This window comes from Panthera pardus, unplaced genomic scaffold (genome assembly GCF_024362965.1).
Source record: "Panthera pardus isolate Hobbes unplaced genomic scaffold, ASM2436296v1 HiC_scaffold_27, whole genome shotgun sequence".
Taxonomy (NCBI): Eukaryota; Metazoa; Chordata; class Mammalia; order Carnivora; family Felidae; genus Panthera; species Panthera pardus.
The window spans coordinates 29,733,564-29,746,471 of record NW_026526843.1 but is presented as its reverse complement, the minus strand read 5'-3'; the positions used below and the strand labels follow the sequence as shown (position 1 = coordinate 29,746,471).

Sequence of the window (12,908 nt, the reverse complement as noted above, 5' to 3'; positions counted from 1 at the left end):
GATCATGACCTGACACGAAGTCGGACGCTTAACTGACTGCGCCACCCAGGCGCCCCTCTTCCACACTTCTTTGTCTCTGTACAAACAGTCCCCCCGCCTGGACTGCCCTTCCCTCCCTTCCCTTGTCTGTCTGGCAAGAGTTCATCCTTCAAGGGCCAGCTCAGGGGGCACTTCCTCCGTGAAGGCCTCCCTGACGTCCCCACCTGGAACTGACTCTTCTCTCCTTCATGTGCGCATGGTAACTTGACCTTCAGCTCTTTGTCCCCTGTCCTTTACAAAGCATATCGCACTCGATGGAACTTATTTGCTCAAAACCGGCCTTCCCTGTGACTGCCTCAAGGGCAGAGACAAAGTCATTCCGTTTTAGGTTGTCAGGGCATGGCAGTGCCCCGGCATGTCTACCCAATGGAATGGAGACGTCACCCACGTATACTGGAAAGACACCCTTCTTTTGGCAAAGCGGGCCGAGTAGAACGGTTGATGTAAACAGGGACCCCGGGGGGAGGCGACGCTTGCGTCGGCAGCCTGCGCGCGCCATTTGGGGAGGACGTCCAGGAAGGACCCCGTGGGGAGGTCCTCCCCGTGGCTTCCCACCAGCCTCCACACCCCACGGCTTTCCTTACCTGTCTTCCTTGTTGATCTGGTCCCCAAAGCCCACTGTGCTCACAATTGTGAGCTTGAGCCCCACGTTGCTCTCTTGGAGGTCGTAGGTGTTGGACCGGAGCTGGACACCCGGCTGCGTGTGGGTGGCTGGCTCCCCCTCAAACTTGGTGTTGAACAGGGTGTCCATGAGGGTCGACTTGCCCAACCCTGTCTCTCCTGAAAAGCAAAAGGATAAATTACGGTCTGTTCACGCAGGGACCCCGCACGCATTCCGAATCAGGTTTTGGATGTCTTTTCATCGACATGGAAACATGTACGCGATGAGACAGTAAAGGAAGAACTGGCATCTCAGGGTAGTGGCATCGGGGTAATTCTCCTTTTAGTCTTGCTACTTTTGTGTTACTTGAAGGTTAATACGCATCGCTTTTATAGTCGGAATAAGAAACTACGTACAGGCAGTGACGGAGAGGTAGGGTTACACCTGGGAAAAGTCCGGAAGGAAATACAATATACTCTTACCAAGGGCTACCACTGGGTGTTGGGCTCATGCTCGGTTTTCATCTCTCCCTTTTAATGCTTTTGTGTATTTTCCAGGTGGTCTATGTGGAACACGGATAGCTTTTGTAAGAAAAATTAAAGGGCTATTTTCGATTTTAAAAGAAAGGGACAGTGGTCCCTTGTCAGATAAATTATCTTCTGAGGATGCCCAGACGTGTACCCCAGGAAGGGGGGGGTGCATTTTTAGCTAATGGGGAGGGAATTTAGCAGGCCACAAATTCTCCTCCTTCAATTTCAAACAAACCCGTCATGTGTTTGTTTAACTAACAGGCTGCAGAATACTAATAAATTAAACCACAAGAATCTCAAGTCTTGACTTTCACACCAGGGAGACGAGTCGGGGAAAGGCCGTGGGGACCGGCGAAGCATTCGGGAGGTCATTCCTGGGGGATTGGTGGGGATGTCAAGCCACTACCAGGAGGTAAGGGGTCTTCAGGGAAAGAAGACATTGGGGGAAACTTGGCGGCATGGCAGTTGGGCAAGAATGTCCCATGAGGCCACAAGCTGGGCCGGGTACTACAGGCCCTTATCATCTCCATGGATCCAGACTGTATTTGGGCCTCCGCCCCAAGCCCGGCGATTCAGGAATGCCAGGAATAGAAGAGTCAGTAGCTAATTACCCTGGATTGCCTCTGGAATACCTAGACCACCCTGCTATTCTGGTATCCTCACCCTTTGCTCCCCTTCCCCCCTCCCCACCCCTGCGGATGTCTCCCCAGGGGGCAGTGGGTCAGCACTGGGCAAGTCCTGGCCTGGCAAATCGCCCCCGCCCTTTTGTGACCGACAGTCCAAATCTGCAAGGGGGGGAGGTCCATGGCCAGGCTTGGAGCTACAGTGTGTATAAATGCACAACGGCCCGTCTGCTCCCCACCCTCTGGGAGGAGGCCATCTTACATGCCTTCTATCGTGAATAATGAGCTCTGAATGCAGGACGTGCTTTTTCAAATATCTGTCAACGATGAGAGAGCTTTCTGTGTGTGCAGAGATTGGGTGAGAGAGAGAGAACAAGAAGAACATTCAGCTCAGCCCGGCTCCCCAGCCCCCCAGCCCAATTCCACAGCCAGGTCTGACTAACGTGGTTGAATGCCAGGGTGCAGGGAACTGGTTCCTCACACAGATCATGTTTCCAGCCAAGGTCTGCTATACCTATTAGCCGCAAAGATTCTCCCAGAAGAGGCCCCTTTTTCTTCCTCCCTAAAGGAACAGGAAGTATTTGGGGCTCAAGAAAAATTTGGTGAGGTGGGGCCTTTGCAATGGGAGGTGACAGAGTTGGCCAAGCACGGGAATGTATCACCCCCCCCCCATCCCCGCCCAAGGTGGGGGTGTGGCACCTCTGAGGAGGGAACACAGCTCACCCTTAAATCACCTTCCCTCCGGGCGCTGCCGTTCAAGCTACATTTGAGCCCATCTTTTCTTTTTTAAGTTTATGTATTTATTTTTGAGAGAGAGAGGGAGGGAGGGAGCCGGGGAGAGGGAGAACCACCGGGGGAGGGGCAGAGAGAGGGGGACAAAGGATCCGAAGCGGGGCTCGAAGCCCCGAACCATGAGATCATGACCTGAGCCGAACCATGAGATCATGACCTGAGCCAAAGTCAGACGCTCAACCGACTGAGCCACCCAGGCGCCCCTTGAGCCCATCTTTGTGCGTGCCTGATGAATTTTCCATGTGCGTCCGCGCCTCCACCCCCTTCTGTTCCGTGAGCTCTTTGCTGAATGCCCCGCAGCTCCTAGAGTGGTGGGCCTTGACTCCCCCGCACCCAGAGCTGGCTCCTTGGCCCCCCACCCCCCATCCTAAGGATTCGAAGAGACCAGGGGATGGGGCATGTTCCCGCACTCCCGGGCGCGCGCGACCAGGGCGCACACAGAGGCGTCAGCAGCAAGGTACAGACTGCCTGCTGGCTGCTCTGTTTGCACAGCTGGACGGATGGAGGCCGGCCAGGCAGGGCAGGGCAGGGCAGCAGGGAGGAGCAGCAGGACAAATGACCACCCGAATGCCTGCCAGCACGAAAGGGCTGTGGAAATTAGATGCCCAATGATGAGTGGAAGAAAAGAACCCGCGGGTGTCCAGGGAATCGTGATAAATGCAACACGAGAAGAGGGCAGAAAATCAAGCGAGCCGGTGCCGCTGCTATCGAGTGCTCCCGTTCCCATTTCTCATCACTGTGAAGCCTGGAGGGCGCAGGGGGAGGGGGGGTCTCTCTTAATGGTTGGCGCAGACCCAGCCTGAGCCTAGGATGCTGTCTCCTCCCACGCTGCCCTGGGCCCAGCATTGAGGAAGATCAGGTCAGCCGCCTCCACACCCCTGCAGGAAGGTGGGGACTTGGCAGATTCCAGCAGGAAACCTCGGGAGCCCCCGAGGAGTCCATTTCTCTCTCCTCCTCCCTCCTTGCACAGACGAGCCCTTTTTAAGCCATCACCACCGGCCAGGAGGATTCCATCTCACTTGGCTTAATGTAGACGGTATTCTGGAAACACCAGGTTTTTTAGAAAAGAGTTGCAGTTTACAACACGTAGTGTGAAATACGCCGTCGCAAACTATACCCCCTGGGATCGTCCGATGTCGACCTCTCTACTTAGCCCTTCTCCTCATCCGCCGCTAATATCTGCGTCCTCTGGCACCTTGTGTAATTAAGTCCTTGCAAGCGATGAAATGCAGAGTCCCAGCCGGGTCGTCGATGGATGCCCAGCCAAGGGCGTTCCCCTCTCTGGGCCCCAGTCTCTTTTTCCATAAAATGAGCAGGTTGGAGTAATGATAATAGCTATGGTTTCTGGAGCACTTACTATGTGCCAGGCACCTGCTGGGATACTTCTATTTTCTTATCCATTCCCCACAATAAACCTATGAGAGCTACTACCGTTTGCCCTTAATAAGAGTCAGCCAAGCCACTTCCCAGCCGCGTGAATTCGCCCCACTCCTCGGTCTCTCCGCACCTCACCTTCTTCGTCTGTAAAATGTGGAGGAAAGAGCTGGTCTAGGGTCACGACGTAGTAAGTAACCGAGCCAGTACTGAATCCAGTCAGTCTGACACTGGAGCCCATACCTCTGACCCACATGCCTTCCGTGCGTCCCGCAGGCATGCTATGGTGGGGTTCATTTGGTCACTGGACCAATGTTCACGGAGCCTCTAATAGGAGCCACGCGCAATTTTAAGGGGCCAAAGAGACAGCGACGGACAGGACAGCCACAGTCCCTGTTCACATGGAGCTCAGGGTCACATGAAGCTAAAGTGCCTGCCAGCTCCAAATACTGGAATAAACCAAGAGAGCGGTCCGGGAGTTCAACAAGGAGGTGATGTTCAAAAGGACACCCTCCAGGAACTCTAGGGAGCCTACGCACAAGGACAAGGTCATGGTCATGCCTGGCTCTGTGAGCTTCCCGATCTTCTCTCCTTCCTGATCTTGCCGAGGCCTGGCCGACAGGGGCGCGCTGCTCCCCCAGCTTCCTGCAGACGGTCCCAACCCCTCGTGCAACCACGTCGCGTTGGCACCTTCAAATCAGCTGAAGTGGGCAAAGGCTGCAAACCAAAGCGGCGTTTCCCCCGAGAGAGGGTTGCTGCACGCTCTCGCACCACGGCTCGCAGCCCGCCTTCGACAGGTGAGCGGCTGCCCTTCCCAGAGATGAACGCGTGACGCCATCGGCCCCTGACCTTGACAGAAGGCTAGCTGTCCCTCCCCGCCTCTCCAGTGAGCCTCAACCCTGCTTCTCTCGCGCGTTTCCATTCCAAGTTCAACACAGCCAAGTTGAGCCTGGAATCCCGAGCAGCTTCAAAGTAAATATTATCATTATGACTCTTTGCACTCCTCACAGGCATTCCTGCTGCTGGCACATTCGGAAGGCTGTGTCTCTTCGGAGCTCTTTCCCAGCAGTGCAAAGCAACGGGCCCCAGAACATGGGTACTGCTGGTTCCGGCGGCTCCTCGGATGCCCTCCTGTACTGTATCTAGCTAGGATCATGGGACCTTTGCAATTTCCAAAGCCAAGCGACTAGTATGCGGGGTTTTTTTTTTTGGTCAGGGGAGTGGGAGGGCGAGGGGAACCTCATCCCATTCAGTAATTATCGTCAACCATAGAAAATCTGCTCGAGGGGAGTCATGATATGCCCACACGCATGTGCCTCGCCCTCTGAAAATAATAACTGTGCAGCACCTGGGTGGCTCAACCAGTTGAGCGTCTGACTTGGACTCAGGTCATGATCCTGTGGTTCGTGGGTTCGAGCCCCACATCCGGCTCGCCGCTGTCAGCCTGTCAGTGCGGAGCCCGCTTCGGATCCTCTGTCGCCGTCTCTCTGCCCCTCCCCTGCTCGTACTCTCCCCAACCCAAAATAAAAATAAGTATCTAAAAAAAAAAAAATGGGGCGCCTGGGTGGCTCAGTCGGTTAAGCATCCCACTTCAGCTCAGGTCATGATCTCACGGTTTGTGGGTTCCAGTCCCGCGTCGGGCTCTGTCCTGACAGCACAGAGCCTGCTTGGGATTCTCTGTCTGCCTCTCTCTGCCCCTCCACCCCTCAAAAATAAGTAAGTAAACTTTTCAAAAAATGTTTACTTATTTTTTGAGAGAGAAAGAAGAGAGCGTAAGCAGGGGAGGGGCAGAGAGAGAAATAGAGGATCCGAAGCAAGCTCTGCCCTGTCAGCACAGAGCCTGAGCAGGGCTCAGACCCACGAACCGTTGAGATCATGACCTGAGCCAAAGTCGGACGCTTAACCGACTGAGCCACCCAGGCGCCCCAATAGATAAACGTTTTTAAAAATGCCCTATGAAAAAAGAAGAGAAAATCCTTTGGGGCCATATAGGCTATGCCTCAACAGAATCATTTTATAACAGTCATTAAGGGAGTAAACCCGATAGTTATGCACAGGCGGTAAGCATGACAGAATGGCCACGGAAAGTCCCGTGAGAGAAAAGGTCACCTTCGGCAGTCAAGCTGCGGACCCTTCACCAAGTCAGCGACAGTACCCGGCCCCATGGCTGAGCTGAGATTGCAGCCTTTAGAGCCATTCTAAACCACACGTGACCTTGGCCCAAATTGTGGGTTCTCCGAGCAATGACGGGGTTGTGAACACAGACAGAGAGCAGGATGCATGAATCACAGGCTGTTTGGGATCAGGGACGGGGAATGAACTTAACCCAGGCCAGGTTGGGGGCATTCAATGCAGGCGCCTGCGGCGCCAAGAGAGGGGCTCGGAGGGCTATTTCCGAGACCTGGCAAGCAGGGAAAGAAAGAGAGGGGGTGGGTCTTCGGGGGCGAGGGTCTCTTTCCGACTCCTCCCCTCCTGAAGGGTCTGGGGCGGTTCCCCAGCAGGTGCACGCGGAAGCAGCTGCAGCCGTCCAGCACCTGGGTGGGAACTGGAGGACAGGGGTTTACTGTTTCTCCCACCCACTGCCTGGAGCTCGGCTGCCTCCTCCTCTGGGCCCTAGGGGAGCCCGTGGTCCCCAGATCCCATTGCCCTTCACCTCTCGCCCTCGGAGAGCCGTTCTGATTTACATGGCCTCCCTCCTGAAGCTTTACTCACCCACCCAACTGCACTCGGTTGAAAGGCTGCTGAGGGCGGGCCTGTCATTTCACCTTTCATCTCCTCAACTTCAGTACAGGTCATACGGAGCTCTGGGAGGAATGCCAAGGGAATCCAATATGTCTGTGCGGAAATCTTTCAGTAATCAAACATTATGCGAAATAAGTTGGCCAATAGCCAAAGACTGGAGAGGTTTGGCAGTGCTAATATTGGATGTGATGGCACCTCGCGGCTGATCACCGTGGCTTCTGTTGATTTTGTGTCCTTCTCCTAACAGCATCTCATCATAACCACGAGCAGGCTTCTGGCATTTGAAGAATTAATGGCCTCGCTGCGGACTCTAAAGGCCCATGACGCGTCATTCTGTAAAGCACACATTTCCATCTCACGGGCTCCCAAGCTGATGTGTGGGAGTGAGTCATTCGGCTAGTGAGTGAGCCTAGCTGACTGCCTGTCGTCCATACTGAGAAGTGGCCTTCTTCTCTCTTCATCTTCCAGTGGGCAGTTACTCACCTACAGAAAACGATCTGACAAAGGGTGCTAAGGGTAGAGGAAAAGAAAAATAACAAGTCCTAGAAAATGAGTGAGCCTAGACAGAAAACAGGACTTTAGGGGCGCCTGGGTGGCTCAGTGGGCTTAGCGTCTGACTCTGATGTCGGCTCAGGTCATGGTCTCACGGTTCATGAGATCGAGCCCCGCGTCGGGCTTTGCACTGACAGCACGGAGCCTGCTTGGAATATTCTCTCTCTCTCTCTCTCTCTCTCTCTCTGCTCCCACCCCACTCGTGCTCATGTGCTCTCTCGCTCTCTCTCAAAATAAATAATAAAAAACAAGAAAGAAAACAGAACTTTAGACTACATTAAAAGAGTAAAATATCCAATTCAGCAGTGGTTCAGAGCCTCAGTGAGAATGAGTTCCCCATACACTCTCTACAAAAATAAGAAAGAGCAATTGGCCAAAGTGTGTGAGTGTTCCAACCAGCGGGAAAACGGACTCTATTATGGTATTTATACAATCGTTAAGGTTTAGAAGTAGGTCGCTGAAAATACGCAGGTACACTTTACTGCACTGTGGAGTGAAAATTATATGCTGTGATTGTGTTTGCAAATTTGGGATTTTTTTAAGGTCTTAAGGAGAGATTCTGAGAGACTGTCAAGGAGCTGTTGCTCCTCGGCTCCAAAGTGCCTTTGTATTCTCGAAGGATGTCGCCCCCCCGCAGTTCGTAGTTCGAGAAACAGTGGGAGGGGCCAAGGGGGTGGGCCAGACCTGGGGCTTTGTCCTGGCTCCACCACTTATTCCGGGCTGCCTCCCCTGACTCTCTACTCCTCCCCAAATGTCTGGGTCTCCACCTGCCCCGTGAAGATACAAATGCCACTCGCTCCCTCTGCTCACTTCGCAGAGTCCTGGTAAGGACTCAAATTGCTACCATGCTGAAGTGTTTGACAAGGATAACGAGTGGTTCCTGTGGGCTTAACTCATTCATTCATTTCAGAAACATTCCTGAGCTCTCTTTGTGCTGTCATTGGCACATTCGAAGTGACTAAGAAGACACGGTCCCCACACTGGAGACTAAAGGTCCAGGTGGAGACAGGCTATAAGAGAATAAAAGAACTTGGCGCTCGGCTGTATGGTCCCTGAACTTGAGCTCCAACTGTGGCAAGCACAACAGGGCTGCAGAGGAACAGACAGCCCCAACCCACTGCCCACAGCTGGTGGGCAGGCACCCTTCCACAGCCACTACCTCCCCCGCCACCCAAATTCTGTCCGGCTCCGGTTTTCTCAGTCCAAAGGAACTTGACAGCCGTAGCTGAGCCAGCCAGCACCCTGACCACATTTCCACAGGGTGTCACAGCGCTCAGTTTCCCCCAGGGTACGGCCACGCCTTCTGGTCTGGCCAGGGGAAAATATAATCACAAGCCGGCTGCTTACAAAAGCAAACAGAGGGATAAAAGAGGAAGAAGTGGGAAAAGCACTTTTGCAAATAGATCAGAATGGCTCAGTATTTAACCTAATTACCTGCAAAGCCACATCCAGCCATTAAGGATCCATATTCTGTAATAGAATTTCCTGCTATGGAAATACTCACCCACGCACAGGATGTTGAAGCAGAAACCCTGGCTGACTGACTTATTCACCAGCTGGTCGGGCAAGCTGTCAAACCCCACATGTCCAGCCAGGGGGACAGTTCGGCAGCCTTCACCCTAATTTGGAAGGGGAGGGAGGGGAGAAAAGGAAAATGTGCTTAAAAGCAACCTGGGTCTCACTTCTCATCCAAACGATCTCCGAGCGAGGAAGTAACGCTCGCCCAGGCCCCGTGTGTCTTATCTTCCCATAGCTACTCCCGGCTCCAAAGCAGAATGGCTTAGAAATCACCACCAGCTTAGAAATCACAGATTCTTGGGGCACCTGGGTGGCTCAGTCGGTTGGGCGCCCGACTTCAGCTCAGGTCATGATCTCGCGGATTGTGAGTTCGAGCCTCTGTCAGCGCAGAGCCCGCTTCAGATCTTCTGCCCCCCTCTCTCTGCCCCTCCCCCGCTTGAGCTCTCAAAAAGAAATATTAAAAAAAAAAAAAAAAAAGAAAGAAAGAAAGAAATCACAGATTCTTAGGTACGGGCACCTCCAGGCTCCGCGATGAATGTCACCCTAGTTCCAGACACGGCAAACTGCAGAGGGGGCTCACGACAGGTGGGAGGGCGGGTTCAGGGGTTCACGGACTTGGGTTAACTCTTGCCTCCACCACTTACAAGCTGGGTCACCTCTCGGAGACCCCGTTTCCTCCCACGTCTGTCCTAGGAGACAGGGGGTCTCGAATGTGCCACAACGTCCAACGAGCTTTAAGCACACCGCCTGGTCCATGCCTCTGTGCTCAGCGAACATTACAACAGGACTTCAAAAAAGCAGTTAGTCCTGTCTCGAGGGCATTTTGGGCAACCACAAAGGTGGCTCGGTGTAGAGGTTAAGAGACTAGGCTTTGACCTCTGACAGGTCTCCGTGTGAGAATCCTGCCTCCTTCACCTTCTGACCTCGGACAAGTTACTTAACTTCTCAGAGCCTCCCCACCTGTAAGATCGGGGACGAGTAGTTCCTAGCTCATAGGACAGGGGCGAGGAGGACACAGGATAATGTTCCTCAAGCACGGAACACGGTGCCTGGCCTGTGGTGGGCACTCCGTCAACAGCACCACCTGTTTCTCTTGCACTGTGAGATCACCCACGTACTCGGACTGCCCCAAATAACACGCGATGCCATGGAACGCCTGTGTCTCCCCCCAGCCAGAGAGAGCGGCCTCCAGGCTTCCACGGGACCCCTGGTCTCCACAGGGGTCAGCCAGGCCAGTCGCAGCCCCGCAAAGCAGAGGGCCTTTGCTTCCTTCACCTGCTAGTCCCAGAGCTTCCTATCGTTAATGGTTTTACACCAAGATTTCGGTAAACCGGAAAGGCGCCAAGGGCAGTCCAAGAAGGGCATGGCTAGTGCCAGGAGGCCCGCACCGGCATCCCGGGCTGTTTGTTCTAGCAGGCCGTCTTCGTGGTCGACTGCACCTGCTTTGAGCCTAGGTCCCACGGAGAGGGATGGGCTGGGCCCCCTCAGCAGGTCTTCCAAGAGCGAGAGACAGGATCAGGGCCGGGAGCGCCATCTGGCAAGTTCATTACCTTCACGCGTCTCACCCCTCCCCCCACACTCCCGGTGGAGTATTCCTGACACAGCCATATGCCACAGTCTGAGTTGGCGTATTCTGGACCCCAGAGGGGCGCCTGTAAACAGCTGGGTTTCATGCGTGGCCCACACCACTCGGGGCTTGTTCTACACACACCCCTTTCTGCTTCCCCTCACCCTCCACCCCTTTTCTCCTTTTTCTTAAAGCAGACGAACGAAGGTGGAAGTTTCCCACCGTTTGCTCTCGGTCCTCGCCACTGCAGGGGAGAGAGACTTAAGGGCCAATATGCTTTCTCGATGGATCCTCCTCCGTAGTGGGTATCGGAAATTGGGACAGACTCAGAGCTGAGGTTTCCTGAGTCGTATTTTATCGCCCCTGGCTGCCTCTTCCTGTGTCCAAATTCAGCACCGTGCAACTCTGGCCTCTGGTCCAAGGGCCAAAAGGAGAGGAAAGGGACTTTTCAAACTGAACGCAGTGGAGAGATGGGGCGAGCCCCACACCTGATGCTTAAAGACTTACGTCATTGTCAACAAAAACTCACAAGAACCTCCCCTTCCCCGTTACCTCCCACCTAGCACAGTGCCGTAAAGAGTAGAAGGAAGCGCGTATGGGCTTTATCCCCTAGGCAACGGGGTGTGGGGGCCCTTTGAGTGTCTTGAGCGGGGAGAGCCATGATACAGGTTTTCGAAAGATCATTCCAGCTGCGGGGGTGTTCGACTGACTGATTGGAGGAGAGAGCGAGCAGAGGCAAGAACACAGAGGACTCCACTAACACGGACCTGGCAGAGAGGCATCCAGGCACCGTGCCAATACGTGCTGGTTGAACTGAGCCGATCTGACTTGGGACTCACGAGGGAGGAACAAACTTGAGAGATGTCCTAAAGAAGGGCGATCGCTCAATCAGCGATTGGTGAAGAGAGGGTGAAGGGACAATCAGAGCTCTAAGGCTGCAAGGTTCTAAGCCTGGGAGCTTGGATTGGTGATGGCACCACGGACAGAAAAGAGAGAAGCCAGGAAAGGGTGCTCGCTTAGTGGGGAAGTTGAGGATTCTGGTTTTAGATAAGCTATTACGAAAAAATTACGTGCTACCGGGCTTTTTATTTTCTAAAAAGTACGCAAGGTGCACTGTAGAAATTGTAGAACATAGGGAAAATTGTAAAGGAGAAAACAGCAGTCACCCGTAACAGCACCCTCCAGAGATAACCACTGGTAATATTTACATACGTTTCCCTCCGGTCTGTATACCTTTTGTTTCTTACAAAATAGGGATAATTCTGTATGCTCCTTTACAAAACCTGGCACGTAATATAGTATGGACCTTTTCTTGAGAAATGAAGCAGACTTCTAAAACACTATTTGTGTTGGCCATATAGCATTCCATTGTAGGAATTCACCATATTTTCTTAAGTAATCTTCCGCTGCTAGACATTTAACGTGTTTCCAAGTTTTAAACAGTATGAACAATAATTCTCATTCTTACAGGTGTGCATAGATCTTTGATTATTTCCTTAAGTTAAACCCCTAGAATTGAAGCCTGCTGGGTCCAAGGGCACACACATTTCAAAGACTTCAGTACAGGGGCACCTGGGTGGCTCAGTCCGTTAAGCGTCCGACTTCGGCTCAGGTCATGATCTCACAGGTCGTGGGTTGGAGCCCCGAGTTGAGCTCTGTGCTGACGGCTCAGAGCCTGGAGCCTGCTTCCGATTCCGTGTCTCCCTCTCTCTCTCTCCCCTCCTCCCCTCAGGCTCTGTCTTTCTCTCCCTCAAAAGTAAATAATCATTACAAACATTTTTTGAAAAAGAAAGACTTCAGTACACGCTGAGGAATCACTCAACAGAGAATAAATAGTACAAAGGTCTACTTCGGCCACCAATATGCACTAGTGTCTGTTTGCCCACACTTAGACCAACACCAAGTTTCTGAGGCTTTTTAACCACTGGGAATGGAATCATTGAAAACTGGTATCACAACATTTAGTCTGCACGTGAAGGGGAACATTCCTTTTATTGTGTATTCTGTATTGTGTATCTATACACGCATTGCGCATATGCACACATGTATGTGAGTTGCCTATTCAAGTCCTCGCCCATTTTTTAGAACATAGGTGTCTGTCTCTGTCTTCTAGATTTGTAAAAACATTTTATACGGTAAGGACAACAAGGCCGTTTTGATTTTCTGGTGAGATATGCAAGAGAAGAAATCTAACAAGTACTTAGCAATATGGGATTGCAGGCTCAAGGAGAATTCAGCACTGGGGGATGAATTTAGAAGTGGGAGGAAATTGGATGTGTTCTTTAAGAGACAGTACAGGGAGAAAAGAGCTAGGCATTGAATGCAGGAAATGTCCATAAGTAAGGAATGGAAGATGAAAAGGATTCTTCCAAGAGGGGGGAAATGATCGGAGAAGTTGGAGGTGACCCAACAGTCTTCTAGCACCAGAGACCAAGGTTGAAATGAGGAAGAATTACAGAGAGCTAACCATTAGTCTGGATTTGATGAAGGTCACTGGTGGCTTTAGAATCCCTATTTTTCTCTGTATCTTTTTACCCAGTGTCCATCCAATACCCCAAAATTAACTGGAA

At 52.5% G+C, this 12,908-nt stretch overlaps 1 protein-coding gene across 7 annotated transcripts in view; it reads right to left on the bottom strand.

The window, feature by feature from the left end:
• Positions 1–12,908, bottom strand: part of SEPTIN6 (septin 6) — a 67,163-nt gene that overhangs the window by 44,042 nt on the left and 10,213 nt on the right. For all 7 annotated transcript variants that reach the window (XM_019421873.2, XM_019421871.2, XM_053892108.1 and 4 more), the window contains 2 exons: positions 8,758–8,872; positions 624–819 (listed from right to left, as the gene is read on the bottom strand). In XM_019421873.2, coding sequence (XP_019277418.1) covers positions 624–819; positions 8,758–8,872 — 311 coding nt within the window. The remainder of the gene's footprint in view (positions 1–623; positions 820–8,757; positions 8,873–12,908) is intronic.